The sequence below is a fragment of the Oncorhynchus kisutch genome, linkage group LG30 (genome assembly GCF_002021735.2).
Source record: "Oncorhynchus kisutch isolate 150728-3 linkage group LG30, Okis_V2, whole genome shotgun sequence".
NCBI classification, from domain to species: domain Eukaryota; kingdom Metazoa; phylum Chordata; class Actinopteri; order Salmoniformes; family Salmonidae; genus Oncorhynchus; species Oncorhynchus kisutch.
The window spans coordinates 32,102,103-32,123,355 of NC_034203.2; the positions used below are offsets into that span (position 1 = coordinate 32,102,103).

The following is a 21,253-nucleotide window of genomic DNA, read 5'->3' on the forward strand; positions in this document are numbered from 1 at the left end:
CCCACTTGTCGGCAAGTTCTCTTTTCCCCCTTTCTCCTTTTTTAGCGAGAAGCACTCTGTCTCCTTTGTTCAGGTGAGTGCTTCTGACTTTTCTGTCATAATGTTTGACCTGTTTCTGTTGTTCTTTAACTGTATGCCGTTGAGTGATGCTCACTGCTTCATGGAGATGGGACTTCAGTGTTTTTACATAGCTACTATAGTCAACAAGCACAGGATCCCTCAAAACTTGCTTGAACATTATATCAACAGGGAGTCTCGGAACGCGACCTAACATGACTTGGAATGGAGCATAGCCAGTGGTTTCGTGTACAGTATCATTGTAGGCAAACGTTAGAGTTTGTATCTGCTGCGGCCATTTCTATTTAGCTTTTAGAGGGAGTGAGCGAAGCATATTACACAGAGTTCGATTGAACCTTTCCGTTCCCCCATTCCCCATGGGATGATACGCAGTTGTGTGTGACTTGGCGACACCAGAGAGCTTGAGAAGTTCTGTGATTAGCTCTCAAAATTGGCACCTTGATCCGTGTGGATCCGCTCAGCAAATCTATAAACACAAAATACCTTGTCCCATATCTTTCTGGCAACTTCCTTTGCCGTTTGATTTGAGCATGGAAAGGCGTGAGCTAACTTGATGAAGTGATCTGTCAGAACCAATACATCCACTGAGCGTAGCTTGTTGTCCTCAGCACGCCAAAAGTCGAGACATACCAACTCCATAGGAGCAGAGGTTCTGATGCTTTCCAGGGGAGGTGGAGCAGACAGCTCAGGAGACTTAGCCAGGATGCGTCTCCGACAGCATTTGACATACTCCTTCACATCATGCTCCATCTTGGGCCAGAAGAAATGCTGCCTTGCCAAATGAAGATTCCTAGCTTCCCCTTGGTGGCCAGCATGGTCATGCACACCACTCAATGCTTTCTCCTTCATATTTTTGGGCATCACACATGCTTTTGTTTGCTCAGGGGATCCTTTGTCACCCTGTAAATCCATCTTGGACCCTGATCCTCTCTCCCTGCTTGACGAGTGCAAGGGTTTGTGAATCAAATCCATCACTCTCTCGTCTTGAAGGATGTCTTTTGCAGATGACAAACAGGATAGCCTTAGAAATCGTACGATCAAGTTCTTGACACCGCTGAAGCGTAGTTGCACAGACTGCACTAACTGTACTGCTCAAGCTTCGGTCGCTACATCACACTGATCATAGACTTCACAGATTGCTTTCACTACTGCAGAGCCACAGGTTAAAGGACAGCTGTCAGACTGATTCGTAGAGATGGTCTCTGCTTGTTTTTTCACTATGTGACTCTGGACCTTCAAGCGAAACACATCTTGAATCCCATCCTCTTCTATAGCATCGTCTTCAGCAAGCAGACTGACATAGTTCTCAATGATCAGCCTGTGACTAACTAACTTGGCAAATGGGTCCCTACTGAGGGCATCAGCCACAACGTTCATTGTACCTGCTATGTGCTTCAGATCGAATGAGTAGGGCGCCAATTTGGCTACCCATCGTTGCTCGCAGGCGTCAAATTTTGGTTTTGTCATTATGTATGTCAGGGGATTATTATCAGTCCAAACTGTAAATGAATGTCCCTTGAGCCAGTGGCTAAACTTTTCAAACACACTCTTTTCACACACACAGGCCAAAAACTCAAGTCTGTGGGCAGGATATTTTTTTTGTGAGTCACTCAATGTTTTACTGGCAAAAGCGATGGGACGTGCTCTATCTTCACCAGCAGGTATTTGAGACGGTACAGCGCCCAACCCGTCCAGGGAGGCATCAATTGACAGGATCAATGGCCTTGTTAAATCCGGATGACCAAGAACAGCACAGTTTAACAACCTCTCCTTAAGGCTGTTAAGTGAAGAATCACACCCATTAGTCCAGTCAGTAGGTTTCAACTTTCTGAAGCTACCAGCTTGCTTCTCAGGCTTCACATTCCCCATTCTCTTCTGACCTGCGGTGAGAGTGAAGAGTGGCTTGGCAATAGCAGAACAGTTTGGAATGAAATGTTGATAGTAGAATATCATTCCTAGGAAAGATTTGATCCTTCGTACTGAAGGAGTGCACCCATCTTCCTCCATTAGATCCGACTTTGTCATTTTGGATATCACATCCACCTTGGTTGGGTCCACAGCCACCCCGTCACCATTAATGACATGACCCAAAACTTTCACAGACATCCGCAAGAAATTGCATTTCTTTGGACTCAGTTTCAGGTTGTGCTGTCTCAGTCTCTGGAACACCAGCTCCAATCTATCCAAGGCTTGTCTTTCGCTTGGTGCAAACACCAAGAGGTCGTCTAGGTAACACAGCAGGCTACTGAAGTTTAGGTCTCCAAAAATGCTAAGCATCATCCTCATAAATGAAGCTGGACTATTGCATAGGCCCTGCGGCATTCAATTGTATTCATGCAGACCCAGTGGGGTAGTGAAGGCTGTATACTTTTTGTCTTCCTCACACATAGGTATGTTGTAAAAGCCTGACGTCAAGTCCATCGTACTGAAGAAGGTGTAGCCCCCTAGAGCTGCAAGACAGTCAGATTGGTGTGGAAGTGGGTGTGCATCTTTGTGTGTCCTTACATTTAGCCATCTGACATCTGTACATATACGAAGCCCACCATCTTTCTTCCACACCATTACTAGAGGGGAAGCATATTCGCAAACGGATTTCCTGATTATTTCCTGTTCCTCCATTTCCGTCAACACTTGTCGTAGTTTCTGGTAATGGGCAGGCAGAACCCTCCGATATGGTAGGCGAAATGGTCTGTCATCTGTGAGTCGAATGCAATGCTCAAAGCCCTTGGCTTTGCCACAATGCAGTGCGCTCTTGGAGAACAGATCATAAGAAGTAACTGAACTAATTCCTCTCTTGATGCTTGACTGGTTTTACAGGGTTTGATGTCAATCTCTCCCAACCCTACATCAAGCAGTTTCTGCTTCAAATCCACGAAGTCGGTTGTAATGGGCTGCTTTCCTAGAGTTCCCCCTTCCATTTTGCAGGAGCCTTGGAAAACGGTGAAGTCCTCCACAGCCAGACAGGGGGACACATCAGCCAGCTTGCAATTTGTCTTTAGAGTTTGTCCGATAGGTTAGTGACTTTCATGGGCACACACCTGTCACCCCACATGGGTGTGATGACTCGACCCACCATGATATTTCATGGCATGGTGCTCCCTGGAGACATTGGCACGCTGTTGGGAAGCCTCCCCATACTAGCTGCTCTTGTTTAGCGAGGAGTGTGACAGCCTGGTTGAGTTTGACTGTCCCTATTTTTTCTGGGCATTTCTTCACTCTGCCAACATGTCAGGTTAGTCATCATGTTCAAAAAGTATTCACCTATAGATGATGGCTGCGAAGCACATTCTGATATGAGGCTCCAGTACTCGTCAGTACCCTTCATTTGATGCATAAGGTGTTTTATCAAGTTTGTACCGAGGATGAGATCATCATGCTGACCTGGGACTATGAGCACAGGGACTAAACAACTAATCCCATACACATTAAGGTCAACTTCATACATGCATTTTATTTTCCCCCCTAAACCAATGAGAATGACTGGCTCTGATAGTGGCTTCTTCTCTCTCACGTCAGACTGCATGACCAAGTTCAGTGAATGTCTCGCCTGCACTGGAGCTCTGAGCATGTCCTCCTTCTTCTCACCTTCCTTCCTAATTTGAGATGATATAGACTGTCCTATCTGATGGGCTAGTTGTGTGATAAGATTTCCAAAGTCAGGACTGGCCACCTGGTGACCAAGCTGGTGTTGATCAACGGCGATTCACAATGATCCACGTTGATCCGGGCCACGGCACCAATGTAACCGGTTCTGCACCGGTACCTTTCTGCGTTGGGTTCTGGTAAGGTGTAGGTGGAAGATAAGGCTTTGGACACAATTCAGCCAGTTGTCTCTCTTTTAATGACTGCATGGAATGGATACAAATACATTGCATTCTGTCCATGCTGGCTTTCGAGGGCTACCTGAGACATGAAACAGATAGCCTGTATGCACTGCCACCTGTCTCAAATGTATTAATTCACATTTTTCCTAAATGGGTAATAATAAAAACACTTCAACCACTTAAGTTATATTTGACACTGGGTTTTAGCCATTTTTGTTGTTGTTGATGTGACGAGATATACGAGACAAGAAATGAAAGCGCATCGTAGCAGGCAATTCAATTGTCGGGACTATTTTTTTATGCCAACTTTCTAAATGTACATTTTTTTAAACAAAAAATCGCTGGAAAAGTAATGGAATAGCTAGTGATCTCATGGAAGGAAGAAAGCAATACTGCATTTCCAGAGAATTTGAACAGGTACAGAAAGAGACTTAAGCTTGTTTGGAATTGGAACTTTCCCATTTCTTATTCATCGCTCAGAAGTGTTGTAAATTTACCATCAAATCAACTGGGATATAGGATACTATGGGGCGAGACGCACCCTGGAGTAAGGCGTGCCCTCCCCCCTGAAATTCTCACAACAACAACAAATGTCCTCTATTTCAACATTTTTGAAGTCATGCCATCAAACAATTTTGAGTTAAATGTATTGAATTATTTATCATTTAGAAAAAGTTGTATATATAATCCAATGAAGTTAGATACATTTAGTTTTTTGATATATACATGTAAGGAAGCCTTAAGATAAATCATCCATTTGTTTAGAGGGAAACATTTGGATTTTATTAGTAAAGTGGTAATATGTTAGGTTAGTATGTTGAGGGCAGGAATCCGTCTGCCACACCAATGCGGCAAGATATCTCTCTTTATTGTTGATCATTTGTATCTAGCTGTAATTTAGGCACTGACTAGCCAAGTTAGCTAGCTAGCAACCTAACTAGCAGAACGTCTGAGGTGAATTAAATGCGTGCCACCTAGTTAGCATAATATGTCTGTTATCATAGTCAGATAATCCCCCAGTTATCAGGATTAGGGGTCGGAATTAGAATAGGAGCCAGGGTTAGGATAAAAGCATATGCTAAATGGCATATGAATAGGGTTTACGGTTAGGCTAGGTTCAGAATAGGAATTAGGTTACGGGTCAGTTGACCTGGCGGAGAGGATGGGAATCCAAAACACATTGAATAAGGAAAGGCAGTTGGCAGGCATAGACTGGTTTTAACAGTTTTATGAAGCAGCACCCAGGATTATCCATCCGTATATCCCACAAGCAACCAGTCTGGCTCGAGCTGTAGGCTTCACACCCACCATGACCTCTACCCCTGCCACATCAACCTCCAACACAACTTCCGCCTGTTGTGTCAGAATCCAAATTCTTTAGGTAACATTAATAAATAAGATGTTTTATCAATTTTCATAAGTATGCTTATGTGGGGAAAGTTACTTGTGCCCCAGGGAGGGGAGAGGTTAGGCTTGTCTTCTTATGGAAATGTGTCTGTAACTATTACATGTCCCCTCTGAGGTTGTCCTTATCTTGATTTAGTGTAAAGCCTAGGAGTCTCACTGTCTTTTCTGATCTTGTCCAGGAGGGGGTGTATTTGAGATGGGAGTATCTCAAATTGACAATTGACATATGCCATTGGATGAGGTAATGTTTTGGTCCTAAGTGGTACCAAGAAGTGGATAGGAACTTTGTTTAGGAGACCAAACGGAACGATAATTTATAGCTAATGCTGTCTGGCTATGGGATACTCCTCTCTCAAGTAAAGTCTTCCTTTGTAATGTTCCTAAGATCTGTTATTTGTCATGTGAGTTGAGAGGGGTGTGTCTTCACTAGAAATGATACTAAGAATTGTTTTGTAAGCACTGAGAATTAATTTATAGACACTGAATTGATCTGAGAGTCACAGGGCTATGGTGAAGCTCATAATTAAATATGGACTTTATATAACTGACTTGCGTGTGGTTTGCTCTCATGATTTGTTAATACAGGAAATTGCCACAACACACCTCACAGGTCTCCAGTGACCTTCCTCCAAATATTGGTAAGGGAAACGTCAGCACACATTTAACTAGGCAAGTCAGTAAATAACAAACTCTTATTTCAAGTGACCGCCTACCCCTTGTCAATTTCATCTTGGGTGGGCTACTGCTGAAAATGTATAGCCAACAATAAGCAGGTTCACTTATGACAATCTTTCAAATAGCGCTACCATTGCATGAACACCTGCGGTGACTATCATTAGCAATCTAATTATGCCAAGAGAAGAAAGTGTTACAGTTCAAGAGTAATCAGGACACTGGGAAGTCCAGAACAAAGTCGCAAAACACTGAGCACTCTCATTGAGATCATCTTCTTACAACCAGATGGTCACATCTTGGCTATTTTGTGTAGATACCGGCTCCGCACTACTGGATTTAGGGTACATCTCATCAGGATCATAGCATTTTGACAACCATTAGAAACAAACACCATTGTAAAGTACTCATTTTATTGAAACATGAAGTCCTTTGACTTGAGCATATCCATACTGGGGATAGTGGAAAGTGATGCACCCTTCAGGCCACCTACAATTAGATGGCTGTAGAGACAGAAAAGACAGCCATCCCTGTAACAGGTTGAAGAATTGTTAGTAACACGCATCTCATTGCCGTTGGGGGATTTTACAGTAAAATAACCAGCACACACACCTGACAAGCAAAGTGTTCCAGACCATTACACCAACCAGTCAACTGAATACAGAACACAATGACAGATGAGTAGGTTACAGGTTCAAGTTCATTTGGCATCAAAGCTGATACAATTAAAAGCCAAGTGTAAACTATAGTCTTCAATGCCAAAATCACCAACCTTGTTCTACAGTAGGATATTTTACAAATTCACTGGGGATCCAGGTTTCAGAGTTTTCCACTATTGTGAGCGGTCCAAGAACAGAGTTTTGAACCAGGCCCTGGGGTTCTGAGAAAAAATATATAAATTACTTCAAGCTGCAGTCCCATCAGAACTCAAGAGTGATCAGCTCAAATGAATATGGAACTACAGTTTAGTCAGGCTTGAAATGAAGTGCCTCAAAATACCTGAATCCACACCCCTCTTCAACCGAGGCTTGCAACTCGAGTCACAGCACTTGCAGAGGTCACTTTGAGACGGGTCGTCCAGCAGCTCCCATCTATGAATAAAAAAAGTTGGCTGTTGCATTGGCACTAACGTCATTATGGTCGTTATGTGACCAATACTTACTCTCCAGTCTCTTTAATGTAGTGGCAAGCCTTCTTTTCTATATCAAAAACCTCAGGGTCCCATGCAACAAGCTTACAATGAATATACACCTGGGGTGAAATAAGAGAACAGTCAAGAGCTACAGTATGAAAACAACCCAGTCATACCGAGAACTTGTGGTCCACTCACTTCCTCGCCTAAGGCAAACTTGAAGGACTGCAGGTAAAGCAGAATAGCAGACGAGTGGTACCTAGGCAGGAACCTGGAGTTCCCAGTCTTCCCATCTGCAAGGCAACTGAAAATGCATTGTGCAATGAGCAGACAAACAGAACTTCCATCCAGCAAATAAGCTAACTTTAAAATGTATTCAATACTTTTCAACATTTGAGTAGGCTGTGTAGCGCTAGGCAGTCAAAAACCAAAACGTGCACCCTACATGGCCATAGCCAGGTCTGGTACACACCCCTTGTTGGTGATGATGGGGTACACCAGGCTCGCAGACTGCAGTTCTGGTGTTGTGGCCGCCACACACTCCTCCAAGAGCAGCAGCAAGGGCTGATGGTCCTTCTGATCCACTGCTGCCCAGATGGGGATGAAAGAGCCCAGGGGAAACAGGCTGCTCTTAGCCAGACCAGTAAGGTCTTCTACATTCAACAGAGAGGGGAAGGGGCGCAATGCTCATCGTACTGTACAGCCACAGGTTTCAACTAGCTTTGGGCAGTGTCCTCTGCTAGGAATTTCTTTACCAGGTAAGTTGACTGAACATATTCTTACAATAATTGATGTTGTATGAGTCACTCACCATTGAGGAGTGCCATGTGGAAAACCAATCCTCCATGACCCTCAGCACTACCATAGGCAGGGATAAGGAATGGGGGAATCCATCCCTCAGGTCTACATACAAGGGGGAATGTTTAGTTTAATAATGAAGGTGGCAAAGGCTTAGGAAGATTTGATTCCAACACCATAGCTAGAGTACACTACACCCAATAGAGCCCTAAAACTCAACTCAGTTCCACTGCATTTAAAAAAAACTTCATTCCCCTCTAATTAGGGACTGATTTAGACCTGGGACACCAGGTGTGTGCAATTAATGATAAAGTAGAACCGAAAGACAGCAGGCGCCAGACCTCTTAGGGTAAGAGTTGAGTACCCCTGGCATAGATGCTTACCTTATGTAAACACACTTAATATGGTGACTAATAGCAGCAGGTTTGGGCTTTCGGTTAGGTCTGTAAGTCAGGCTGGTTGAATAGATGTGTTTTTCTCCAGTCACCTGGGGAATAGAAGGAGAAGCATTAGTCGTCGCAGGATCCAAAATGGCATACATTGGGTCAAGAGTTAGACATTACCCGTTTCTTGATGGCACAGCCATTGAGGTTGTAGTGGAATGTCGCCATCCCTTCTCCCGTGGGAAGAACAGAAAATGTGGACGGAACACAGTGTCCAAGGAAAAGACGGGCAGCATGTTCAACCAACTCTGGACTGACCTTCCATGTCACTTTAATGGAGTGTTTCTCACAATCCACATTAAAATCTAAAAATATAAATTTGATAATGTCATCATTCACATCTCAAGAGCCAACACCACAACTTGGCTAGTCTGTTAGGCGGTCAGCATGAGATAAGTAGCCTATTCAAGTTAACATGGTATCAGCGCTACATAATCATATTATGCGTTCATTATTAGACGTACCTTCATTGGCAACGCTTGCTGCTACGACAGCCAAAAGAATTGCACATTGCCAAAGGAGAGACATGACTGAATGATCTAGGAGTGCCTACAAACTAGAAATATTTATGGACCAATTGATCCTAATCATCTTAATTCTGAACACCTGTGAAAGGTCAAGGAGCGATAATTATAGACCTAAAAACATACCAACATCATCAGTTTTGGTATTTCCTGGTCTGAAAACATCCTTGAATTTTTATGGGTTTTAAAAGTAAAAATTGTAATAGTTACATATTTTCCCCATAAAGTAGTCTGCAAAGCGGAACCTATGTCTCACAAAACACAAAATGAGGGATTTTCAGTGAAATACATCAATTATATTTTACAACTGTTACTTTCACCCCTCCTGAATTTCACCAAAATCCTGAATGCATATCAATCAAGATATGGAACACAAGGGATAACAAACTCTACTGAGTCATTACTAGGCTACCCTGCCGCCCCAATCTTTGACCATTCTACACATCACTTAGATGGCTTTACATATCCATGAATATTCCTTAGAACAACAGAAGAAATAAAGAAAACCTTTTTTAAAAACAGAGTTGGAAGAGACTGGGACTACTTTCCTAGTTTGGTGGCTAAGCCCTCCATAGTGAATGGTCTCTGAGCCATTGTCTCAATAAGACGACTTACAGATTTCACTACCCTGCCAGTGCGTGTTCTGTCCACATCTTGCGAATCACGTGAACCCGGTCTTCGTAAGTCTTGGTCACTAGCTAAATCAGTGGGTGCAATTGAGTCAGGAATACCTGAAGGTTCTGTGTCAGGGACTACAGCTAACCTGTCATAGTCAGGAATGCTAATAGCAGTCTCATTATTGAGAGATAGCTGAGCTTGACGGTCTTGATTTGGATTGTCCCTGCAGCTGTACGCTGACTGTTCTTGCTCCATCTCATCTCTGACTGTCTCCTTTCTCTCCGAAGAGTCCTGATTTGCGGGGTCATCTACTCCACTGAGTATCCATGAACTGGTCATATCTCCAGAGCTTTCCTCTTCATCAAAGCCTGAAAGGTCCATTGACTGACCCTCATACTCTGGATCTACAGCTCCATCTGATTGAGATTCACGTGAATCATCCTTAGGTGTTTCTACCGGCAGAAAGCTGATGTCTAGAAGAAGGTTCCGATGTACCACCTTGGTGTTTCCTTTATCATCCACCACCTTATATATGTGTGTATGTAAGTTTCTGTCAATGACCGTGTACACCTTAGCTTCCCACTTGTCGGCAAGTTCTCTTTTCCCCCTTTCTCCTTTTTTAGCGAGAAGCACTCTGTCTCCTTTGTTCAGGTGAGTGCTTCTGACTTTTCTGTCATAATGTTTGACCTGTTTCTGTTGTTCTTTAACTGTATGCCGTTGAGTGATGCTCACTGCTTCATGGAGATGGGACTTCAGTGTTTTTACATAGCTACTATAGTCAACAAGCACAGGATCCCTCAAAACTTGCTTGAACATTATATCAACAGGGAGTCTCGGAACGCGACCTAACATGACTTGGAATGGAGCATAGCCAGTGGTTTCGTGTACAGTATCATTGTAGGCAAACGTTAGAGTTTGTATCTGCTGCGGCCATTTCTATTTAGCTTTTAGAGGGAGTGAGCGAAGCATATTACACAGAGTTCGATTGAACCTTTCCGTTCCCCCATTCCCCATGGGATGATACGCAGTTGTGTGTGACTTGGCGACACCAGAGAGCTTGAGAAGTTCTGTGATTAGCTCTCAAAATTGGCACCTTGATCCGTGTGGATCCGCTCAGCAAATCTATAAACACAAAATACCTTGTCCCATATCTTTCTGGCAACTTCCTTTGCCGTTTGATTTGAGCATGGAAAGGCGTGAGCTAACTTGATGAAGTGATCTGTCAGAACCAATACATCCACTGAGCGTAGCTTGTTGTCCTCAGCACGCCAAAAGTCGAGACATACCAACTCCATAGGAGCAGAGGTTCTGATGCTTTCCAGGGGAGGTGGAGCAGACAGCTCAGGAGACTTAGCCAGGATGCGTCTCCGACAGCATTTGACATACTCCTTCACATCATGCTCCATCTTGGGCCAGAAGAAATGCTGCCTTGCCAAATGAAGATTCCTAGCTTCCCCTTGGTGGCCAGCATGGTCATGCACACCACTCAATGCTTTCTCCTTCATATTTTTGGGCATCACACATGCTTTTGTTTGCTCAGGGGATCCTTTGTCACCCTGTAAATCCATCTTGGACCCTGATCCTCTCTCCCTGCTTGACGAGTGCAAGGGTTTGTGAATCAAATCCATCACTCTCTCGTCTTGAAGGATGTCTTTTGCAGATGACAAACAGGATAGCCTTAGAAATCGTACGATCAAGTTCTTGACACCGCTGAAGCGTAGTTGCACAGACTGCACTAACTGTACTGCTCAAGCTTCGGTCGCTACATCACACTGATCATAGACTTCACAGATTGCTTTCACTACTGCAGAGCCACAGGTTAAAGGACAGCTGTCAGACTGATTCGTAGAGATGGTCTCTGCTTGTTTTTTCACTATGTGACTCTGGACCTTCAAGCGAAACACATCTTGAATCCCATCCTCTTCTATAGCATCGTCTTCAGCAAGCAGACTGACATAGTTCTCAATGATCAGCCTGTGACTAACTAACTTGGCAAATGGGTCCCTACTGAGGGCATCAGCCACAACGTTCATTGTACCTGCTATGTGCTTCAGATCGAATGAGTAGGGCGCCAATTTGGCTACCCATCGTTGCTCGCAGGCGTCAAATTTTGGTTTTGTCATTATGTATGTCAGGGGATTATTATCAGTCCAAACTGTAAATGAATGTCCCTTGAGCCAGTGGCTAAACTTTTCAAACACACTCTTTTCACACACACAGGCCAAAAACTCAAGTCTGTGGGCAGGATATTTTTTTTTGTGAGTCACTCAATGTTTTACTGGCAAAAGCGATGGGACGTGCTCTATCTTCACCAGCAGGTATTTGAGACGGTACAGCGCCCAACCCGTCCAGGGAGGCATCAATTGACAGGATCAATGGCCTTGTTAAATCCGGATGACCAAGAACAGCACAGTTTAACAACCTCTCCTTAAGGCTGTTAAGTGAAGAATCACACCCATTAGTCCAGTCAGTAGGTTTCAACTTTCTGAAGCTACCAGCTTGCTTCTCAGGCTTCACATTCCCCATTCTCTTCTGACCTGCGGTGAGAGTGAAGAGTGGCTTGGCAATAGCAGAACAGTTTGGAATGAAATGTTGATAGTAGAATATCATTCCTAGGAAAGATTTGATCCTTCGTACTGAAGGAGTGCACCCATCTTCCTCCATTAGATCCGACTTTGTCATTTTGGATATCACATCCACCTTGGTTGGGTCCACAGCCACCCCGTCACCATTAATGACATGACCCAAAACTTTCACAGACATCCGCAAGAAATTGCATTTCTTTGGACTCAGTTTCAGGTTGTGCTGTCTCAGTCTCTGGAACACCAGCTCCAATCTATCCAAGGCTTGTCTTTCGCTTGGTGCAAACACCAAGAGGTCGTCTAGGTAACACAGCAGGCTACTGAAGTTTAGGTCTCCAAAAATGCTAAGCATCATCCTCATAAATGAAGCTGGACTATTGCATAGGCCCTGCGGCATTCAATTGTATTCATGCAGACCCAGTGGGGTAGTGAAGGCTGTATACTTTTTGTCTTCCTCACACATAGGTATGTTGTAAAAGCCTGACGTCAAGTCCATCGTACTGAAGAAGGTGTAGCCCCCTAGAGCTGCAAGACAGTCAGATTGGTGTGGAAGTGGGTGTGCATCTTTGTGTGTCCTTACATTTAGCCATCTGACATCTGTACATATACGAAGCCCACCATCTTTCTTCCACACCATTACTAGAGGGGAAGCATATTCGCAAACGGATTTCCTGATTATTTCCTGTTCCTCCATTTCCGTCAACACTTGTCGTAGTTTCTGGTAATGGGCAGGCAGAACCCTCCGATATGGTAGGCGAAATGGTCTGTCATCTGTGAGTCGAATGCAATGCTCAAAGCCCTTGGCTTTGCCACAATGCAGTGCGCTCTTGGAGAACAGATCATAAGAAGTAACTGAACTAATTCCTCTCTTGATGCTTGACTGGTTTTACAGGGTTTGATGTCAATCTCTCCCAACCCTACATCAAGCAGTTTCTGCTTCAAATCCACGAAGTCGGTTGTAATGGGCTGCTTTCCTAGAGTTCCCCCTTCCATTTTGCAGGAGCCTTGGAAAACGGTGAAGTCCTCCACAGCCAGACAGGGGGACACATCAGCCAGCTTGCAATTTGTCTTTAGAGTTTGTCCGATAGGTTAGTGACTTTCATGGGCACACACCTGTCACCCCACATGGGTGTGATGACTCGACCCACCATGATATTTCATGGCATGGTGCTCCCTGGAGACATTGGCACGCTGTTGGGAAGCCTCCCCATACTAGCTGCTCTTGTTTAGCGAGGAGTGTGACAGCCTGGTTGAGTTTGACTGTCCCTATTTTTTCTGGGCATTTCTTCACTCTGCCAACATGTCAGGTTAGTCATCATGTTCAAAAAGTATTCACCTATAGATGATGGCTGCGAAGCACATTCTGATATGAGGCTCCAGTACTCGTCAGTACCCTTCATTTGATGCATAAGGTGTTTTATCAAGTTTGTACCGAGGATGAGATCATCATGCTGACCTGGGACTATGAGCACAGGGACTAAACAACTAATCCCATACACATTAAGGTCAACTTCATACATGCATTTTATTTTCCCCCCTAAACCAATGAGAATGACTGGCTCTGATAGTGGCTTCTTCTCTCTCACGTCAGACTGCATGACCAAGTTCAGTGAATGTCTCGCCTGCACTGGAGCTCTGAGCATGTCCTCCTTCTTCTCACCTTCCTTCCTAATTTGAGATGATATAGACTGTCCTATCTGATGGGCTAGTTGTGTGATAAGATTTCCAAAGTCAGGACTGGCCACCTGGTGACCAAGCTGGTGTTGATCAACGGCGATTCACAATGATCCACGTTGATCCGGGCCACGGCACCAATGTAACCGGTTCTGCACCGGTACCTTTCTGCGTTGGGTTCTGGTAAGGTGTAGGTGGAAGATAAGGCTTTGGACACAATTCAGCCAGTTGTCTCTCTTTTAATGACTGCATGGAATGGATACAAATACATTGCATTCTGTCCATGCTGGCTTTCGAGGGCTACCTGAGACATGAAACAGATAGCCTGTATGCACTGCCACCTGTCTCAAATGTATTAATTCACATTTTTCCTAAATGGGTAATAATAAAAACACTTCAACCACTTAAGTTATATTTGACACTGGGTTTTAGCCATTTTTGTTGTTGTTGATGTGACGAGATATACGAGACAAGAAATGAAAGCGCATCGTAGCAGGCAATTCAATTGTCGGGACTATTTTTTTATGCCAACTTTCTAAATGTACATTTTTTTAAACAAAAAATCGCTGGAAAAGTAATGGAATAGCTAGTGATCTCATGGAAGGAAGAAAGCAATACTGCATTTCCAGAGAATTTGAACAGGTACAGAAAGAGACTTAAGCTTGTTTGGAATTGGAACTTTCCCATTTCTTATTCATCGCTCAGAAGTGTTGTAAATTTACCATCAAATCAACTGGGATATAGGATACTATGGGGCGAGACGCACCCTGGGGTAAGGCGTGCCCTCCCCCCTGAAATTCTCACAACAACAACAAATGTCCTCTATTTCAACATTTTTGAAGTCATGCCATCAAACAATTTTGAGTTAAATGTATTGAATTATTTATCATTTAGAAAAAGTTGTATATATAATCCAATGAAGTTAGATACATTTAGTTTTTTGATATATACATGTAAGGAAGCCTTAAGATAAATCATCCATTTGTTTAGAGGGAAACATTTGGATTTTATTAGTAAAGTGGTAATATGTTAGGTTAGTATGTTGAGGGCAGGAATCCGTCTGCCACACCAATGCGGCAAGATATCTCTCTTTATTGTTGATCATTTGTATCTAGCTGTAATTTAGGCACTGACTAGCCAAGTTAGCTAGCTAGCAACCTAACTAGCAGAACGTCTGAGGTGAATTAAATGCGTGCCACCTAGTTAGCATAATATGTCTGTTATCATAGTCAGATAATCCCCCAGTTATCAGGATTAGGGGTCGGAATTAGAATAGGAGCCAGGGTTAGGATAAAAGCATATGCTAAATGGCATATGAATAGGGTTTACGGTTAGGCTAGGTTCAGAATAGGAATTAGGTTACGGGTCAGTTGACCTGGCGGAGAGGATGGGAATCCAAAACACATTGAATAAGGAAAGGCAGTTGGCAGGCATAGACTGGTTTTAACAGTTTTATGAAGCAGCACCCAGGATTATCCATCCGTATATCCCACAAGCAACCAGTCTGGCTCGAGCTGTAGGCTTCACACCCACCATGACCTCTACCCCTGCCACATCAACCTCCAACACAACTTCCGCCTGTTGTGTCAGAATCCAAATTCTTTAGGTAACATTAATAAATAAGATGTTTTATCAATTTTCATAAGTATGCTTATGTGGGGAAAGTTACTTGTGCCCCAGGGAGGGGAGAGGTTAGGCTTGTCTTCTTATGGAAATGTGTCTAACTATTACATGTCCCCTCTGAGGTTGTCCTTATCTTGATTTAGTGTAAAGCCTAGGAGTCTCACTGTCTTTTCTGATCTTGTCCAGGAGGGGGTGTATTTGAGATGGGAGTATCTCAAATTGACAATTGACATATGCCATTGGATGAGGTAATGTTTTGGTCCTAAGTGGTACCAAGAAGTGGATAGGAACTTTGTTTAGGAGACCAAACGGAACGATAATTTATAGCTAATGCTGTCTGGCTATGGGATACTCCTCTCTCAAGTAAAGTCTTCCTTTGTAATGTTCCTAAGATCTGTTATTTGTCATGTGAGTTGAGAGGGGTGTGTCTTCACTAGAAATGATACTAAGAATTGTTTTGTAAGCACTGAGAATTAATTTATAGACACTGAATTGATCTGAGAGTCACAGGGCTATGGTGAAGCTCATAATTAAATATGGACTTTATATAACTGACTTGCGTGTGGTTTGCTCTCATGATTTGTTAATACAGGAAATTGCCACAACACACCTCACAGGTCTCCAGTGACCTTCCTCCAAATATTGGTAAGGGAAACGTCAGCACACATTTAACTAGGCAAGTCAGTAAATAACAAACTCTTATTTCAAGTGACCGCCTACCCCTTGTCAATTTCATCTTGGGTGGGCTACTGCTGAAAATGTATAGCCAACAATAAGCAGGTTCACTTATGACAATCTTTCAAATAGCGCTACCATTGCATGAACACCTGCGGTGACTATCATTAGCAATCTAATTATGCCAAGAGAAGAAAGTGTTACAGTTCAAGAGTAATCAGGACACTGGGAAGTCCAGAACAAAGTCGCAAAACACTGAGCACTCTCATTGAGATCATCTTCTTACAACCAGATGGTCACATCTTGGCTATTTTGTGTAGATACCGGCTCCGCACTACTGGATTTAGGGTACATCTCATCAGGATCATAGCATTTTGACAACCATTAGAAACAAACACCATTGTAAAGTACTCATTTTATTGAAACATGAAGTCCTTTGACTTGAGCATATCCATACTGGGGATAGTGGAAAGTGATGCACCCTTCAGGCCACCTACAATTAGATGGCTGTAGAGACAGAAAAGACAGCCATCCCTGTAACAGGTTGAAGAATTGTTAGTAACACGCATCTCATTGCCGTTGGGGGATTTTACAGTAAAATAACCAGCACACACACCTGACAAGCAAAGTGTTCCAGACCATTACACCAACCAGTCAACTGAATACAGAACACAATGACAGATGAGTAGGTTACAGGTTCAAGTTCATTTGGCATCAAAGCTGATACAATTAAAAGCCAAGTGTAAACTATAGTCTTCAATGCCAAAATCACCAACCTTGTTCTACAGTAGGATATTTTACAAATTCACTGGGGATCCAGGTTTCAGAGTTTTCCACTATTGTGAGCGGTCCAAGAACAGAGTTTTGAACCAGGCCCTGGGGTTCTGAGAAAAAATATATAAATTACTTCAAGCTGCAGTCCCATCAGAACTCAAGAGTGATCAGCTCAAATGAATATGGAACTACAGTTTAGTCAGGCTTGAAATGAAGTGCCTCAAAATACCTGAATCCACACCCCTCTTCAACCGAGGCTTGCAACTCGAGTCACAGCACTTGCAGAGGTCACTTTGAGACGGGTCGTCCAGCAGCTCCCATCTATGAATAAAAAAAGTTGGCTGTTGCATTGGCACTAACGTCATTATGGTCGTTATGTGACCAATACTTACTCTCCAGTCTCTTTAATGTAGTGGCAAGCCTTCTTTTCTATATCAAAAACCTCAGGGTCCCATGCAACAAGCTTACAATGAATATACACCTGGGGTGAAATAAGAGAACAGTCAAGAGCTACAGTATGAAAACAACCCAGTCATACCGAGAACTTGTGGTCCACTCACTTCCTCGCCTAAGGCAAACTTGAAGGACTGCAGGTAAAGCAGAATAGCAGACGAGTGGTACCTAGGCAGGAACCTGGAGTTCCCAGTCTTCCCATCTGCAAGGCAACTGAAAATGCATTGTGCAATGAGCAGACAAACAGAACTTCCATCCAGCAAATAAGCTAACTTTAAAATGTATTCAATACTTTTCAACATTTGAGTAGGCTGTGTAGCGCTAGGCAGTCAAAAACCAAAACGTGCACCCTACATGGCCATAGCCAGGTCTGGTACACACCCCTTGTTGGTGATGATGGGGTACACCAGGCTCGCAGACTGCAGTTCTGGTGTTGTGGCCGCCACACACTCCTCCAAGAGCAGCAGCAAGGGCTGATGGTCCTTCTGATCCACTGCTGCCCAGATGGGGATGAAAGAGCCCAGGGGAAACAGGCTGCTCTTAGCCAGACCAGTAAGGTCTTCTACATTCAACAGAGAGGGGAAGGGGCGCAATGCTCATCGTACTGTACAGCCACAGGTTTCAACTAGCTTTGGGCAGTGTCCTCTGCTAGGAATTTCTTTACCAGGTAAGTTGACTGAACATATTCTTACAATAATTGATGTTGTATGAGTCACTCACCATTGAGGAGTGCCATGTGGAAAACCAATCCTCCATGACCCTCAGCACTACCATAGGCAGGGATAAGGAATGGGGGAATCCATCCCTCAGGTCTACATACAAGGGGGAATGTTTAGTTTAATAATGAAGGTGGCAAAGGCTTAGGAAGATTTGATTCCAACACCATAGCTAGAGTACACTACACCCAATAGAGCCCTAAAACTCAACTCAGTTCCACTGCATTTAAAAAAAACTTCATTCCCCTCTAATTAGGGACTGATTTAGACCTGGGACACCAGGTGTGTGCAATTAATGATAAAGTAGAACCGAAAGACAGCAGGCGCCAGACCTCTTAGGGTAAGAGTTGAGTACCCCTGGCATAGATGCTTACCTTATGTAAACACACTTAATATGGTGACTAATAGCAGCAGGTTTGGGCTTTCGGTTAGGTCTGTAAGTCAGGCTGGTTGAATAGATGTGTTTTTCTCCAGTCACCTGGGGAATAGAAGGAGAAGCATTAGTCGTCGCAGGATCCAAAATGGCATACATTGGGTCAAGAGTTAGACATTACCCGTTTCTTGATGGCACAGCCATTGAGGTTGTAGTGGAATGTCGCCATCCCTTCTCCCGTGGGAAGAACAGAAAATGTGGACGGAACACAGTGTCCAAGGAAAAGACGGGCAGCATGTTCAACCAACTCTGGACTGACCTTCCATGTCACTTTAATGGAGTGTTTCTCACAATCCACATTAAAATCTAAAAATATAAATTTGATAATGTCATCATTCACATCTCAAGAGCCAACACCACAACTTGGCTAGTCTGTTAGGCGGTCAGCATGAGATAAGTAGCCTATTCAAGTTAACATGGTATCAGCGCTACATAATCATATTATGCGTTCATTATTAGACGTACCTTCATTGGCAACGCTTGCTGCTACGACAGCCAAAAGAATTGCACATTGCCAAAGGAGAGACATGACTGAATGATCTAGGAGTGCCTACAAACTAGAAATATTTATGGACCAATTGATCCTAATCATCTTAATTCTGAACACCTGTGAAAGGTCAAGGAGCGATAATTATAGACCTAAAAACATACCAACATCATCAGTTTTGGTATTTCCTGGTCTGAAAACATCCTTGAATTTTTATGGGTTTTAAAAGTAAAAATTGTAATAGTTACATATTTTCCCCATAAAGTAGTCTGCAAAGCGGAACCTATGTCTCACAAAACACGATGAACGGACGGAATAGTGACTTACACAGGAAATAAAGTTGAATCAAAAAGATTGAACAATCTGGTTTGCTCAATTTGACAGTACCACACTAGGTGTGGATTAGTTTTTTTTTTTTTACATCGAGTTAAAGCGTATTTTATGCGACAATCAAAATGCTGATCAAGGTTAAGGTAAGGACCAGCCATTTAATTGGTGGCCAAGACCGCTAGTTTACATACTGAATGATCATCTCATCACCGATCTAGCTATCTGCCGTAGCTAAATATATGAATAGATCTGAAAAGCGCTATATAGTGGACATTGCAGCAGGCCATTGACATTGAAACAGTCATCCCCGTATAGAATGTAGAGTTAGCTAACATTAACTATATTGAACCAAAATATAATCTCCACAAGTAACAATTAAAGATTTTTCAGAGTTATATTTCATATAAGGAAATCAGTCAATTGAATTAAATTCATTAGGCCCCAATCTATGGATTTCACAGGACTGGGCAGGGGCGCAGCCATGGGTGGGATTGGGAGAGCAGGGGTGCAGCAATGGATGGGACTGGGAGGGCAAGTGCGCAGCCACAGGGGAGCCAGGCCAAGCCAATCAGAATGAGTTTTTCCCCCAAAAAGGGCTTTATTACAGACAGAAATACTCCTCAGTTTCATCAGCTGTCAGGGTTGCTGGTTTCAGAGGATCCCTCAGGTGAAGAAGCCAGAAACGACATTGGAGGCAGTTTATGGTAGAGAAATTAACATTAAATTCTCTGGCAACAGCTTTGGTGGACTTTCCTGCAGTCAGCATGACAATTGCACGCTCCCTCAAAACTTGACACATCTGTGGCATTGTGTTGTGACAAAACATTTTAGAGCAGCCTTTTATTGTCCCCAAGTGGATGGATTGTTTTGGCAAAGGAAAAATGTCTGCCATCTTTTATATCAGCTCATGAAACATGAGACCAACACTTTACATGTTGCATTTATATTTTTGTTCAGTATAACTAATTTACTTTAGGTAGCTTACTACCATACTAAATTAAGTTGTATGGCCATTGTCCTATGTTTGAGCTGCTTTGCTCACCCAGTCTTCATCTTAATCCAGACAGGATACAAGGCCTCACTTCGTACAATAAACAGGTGCTGTTGAACCATAGCCATTACCCACTAATTTAGGCCAATCCTTATACGATGTTGCTGTTTCGTGCAATATTGTATTTTATGCTCTGAAATGATCAATTATTTTACTGTTACAGACTCTCACTGGCAAAGAAATAGAGATCGACATTGAGCCCACAGACAAGGTATGAAACATCTACATTATTCCGGAGGTTGATGCTATTCATCTCATGGATTTGCTTTCTATGTGTAATATTACTCATGTCAGCATACATTGCTGGGGAGTGACGTCCTAGTAAAGACATTTAGCTCATATGCTTTCTTGTACACATGAAGGTGGAGAGAATTAAAGAAAGAGTGGAGGAGAAGGAGGGGATTCCACCTCAACAACAAAGACTAATCTACAGTGGAAAACAGATGTTAGTGATCAACCCTTCCATCACAATCTTGTCATGAAACATCAGCTCCATTTAATCAAGTGGTGGCATTACATCTTGGATGTTTTATCTGCTCCCATCCCTCAGGAACGATGAGAAGACTGCTGCAGACTACAAGATCCAGGGAGGCTCAGTTTTGCATCTGGTCCTGGCGCTAAGAGGAGGGCTAGTCTGCCACTGTAACAGAATACAACTCATCGTCTAGTGGGCATTGGGGCCGGCCTTGTGCCAACCCACGTTTCTGTCATTGTCACTCACACCATGTTGCAACACAGAGCAGCAAATTGCCACAATGGTGTGGCACTAATGTTATTAGGCCTCCTGTTCCTCAGCAAACAAAGGACCTTCTGCTATAAATCTTCTGTGTAGATTGTTTTTGTAACCACCTCTTGCTTTAAGTTCAAGTATTTTGCTTGTGATTAAAAAGGTAAAGTTGACTTTTTGTTTTGAAGTACATGGCTTTATGGCTGCTATTGTATGAGTGTGTGACTTAGCA

At 43.2% G+C, this 21,253-nt stretch overlaps 3 protein-coding genes across 5 annotated transcripts in view; 1 reads left to right on the forward strand and 2 right to left on the reverse strand.

The window, feature by feature from the left end:
- The window catches only part of LOC109882580 (NEDD8-like), a 43,013-nt gene extending 21,819 nt beyond the window's left edge, over positions 1-21,194 (forward strand). The window contains exons 1-4 of one of the 3 annotated variants that reach the window (XM_020474682.2): positions 19,203-19,386; positions 20,458-20,505; positions 20,657-20,739; positions 20,845-21,194. In XM_020474682.2, the coding sequence (XP_020330271.1) occupies positions 19,369-19,386; positions 20,458-20,505; positions 20,657-20,739; positions 20,845-20,962 (267 nt within the window). In that variant the 5' untranslated portion in view covers positions 19,203-19,368 and the 3' untranslated portion in view covers positions 20,963-21,194. Of the gene's footprint in view, positions 1-19,202; positions 19,387-20,248; positions 20,342-20,457; positions 20,506-20,656; positions 20,740-20,844 lie in introns of those variants that run through there. The other 2 variants (XM_031810461.1, XM_031810462.1) reach the window with 2 other exon arrangements.
- On the reverse strand, positions 6,374-8,954 carry LOC116358620 (uncharacterized). Its single transcript, XM_031810459.1, has 11 exons — positions 8,819-8,954; positions 8,475-8,659; positions 8,295-8,398; positions 7,925-8,016; positions 7,586-7,766; positions 7,312-7,417; positions 7,144-7,232; positions 6,981-7,072; positions 6,754-6,861; positions 6,594-6,635; positions 6,374-6,511 (listed from the first exon to the last, which is right to left on the reverse strand). Exons 1-10 carry the CDS (start codon positions 8,880-8,882, stop codon positions 6,619-6,621), a joined length of 1,038 nt encoding a protein of 345 aa, XP_031666319.1. The 5' UTR covers positions 8,883-8,954; the 3' UTR covers positions 6,374-6,511; positions 6,594-6,618.
- LOC109882583 (uncharacterized) lies at positions 16,447-19,027 on the reverse strand. Its single transcript, XM_020474686.2, has 11 exons — positions 18,892-19,027; positions 18,548-18,732; positions 18,368-18,471; positions 17,998-18,089; positions 17,659-17,839; positions 17,385-17,490; positions 17,217-17,305; positions 17,054-17,145; positions 16,827-16,934; positions 16,667-16,708; positions 16,447-16,584 (listed from the first exon to the last, which is right to left on the reverse strand). Exons 1-10 carry the CDS (start codon positions 18,953-18,955, stop codon positions 16,692-16,694), a joined length of 1,038 nt encoding a protein of 345 aa, XP_020330275.2. The 5' UTR covers positions 18,956-19,027; the 3' UTR covers positions 16,447-16,584; positions 16,667-16,691.
- Positions 21,195-21,253: the final 59 nt, after the last annotated feature.

What these genes read in the sequence shown, in the direction of transcription:
- LOC116358620 (XM_031810459.1), bottom strand. Translation starts at nt 8,882, where the DNA reads ATGTCTCTCCTTTGGCAATGTGCAATTCTTTTGGCTGTCGTAGCAGCA. An exon ending in AGCAAGCGTTGCCAATGAAG is followed by an intron (nt 8,660 to 8,818) that starts GTACGTCTAATA and finishes TTATATTTTTAG; the next exon opens with ATTTTAATGTGGATTGTGAG. An exon ending in TACATTAAAGAGACTGGAGA is followed by an intron (nt 7,073 to 7,143) that starts GTAAGTATTGGT and finishes TTTTATTCATAG; the next exon opens with ATGGGAGCTGCTGGACGACC.
- LOC109882583 (XM_020474686.2), bottom strand. Translation starts at nt 18,955, where the DNA reads ATGTCTCTCCTTTGGCAATGTGCAATTCTTTTGGCTGTCGTAGCAGCA. An exon ending in AGCAAGCGTTGCCAATGAAG is followed by an intron (nt 18,733 to 18,891) that starts GTACGTCTAATA and finishes TTATATTTTTAG; the next exon opens with ATTTTAATGTGGATTGTGAG. An exon ending in CCACATGGCACTCCTCAATG is followed by an intron (nt 17,840 to 17,997) that starts GTGAGTGACTCA and finishes TGTTGAATGTAG; the next exon opens with AAGACCTTACTGGTCTGGCT.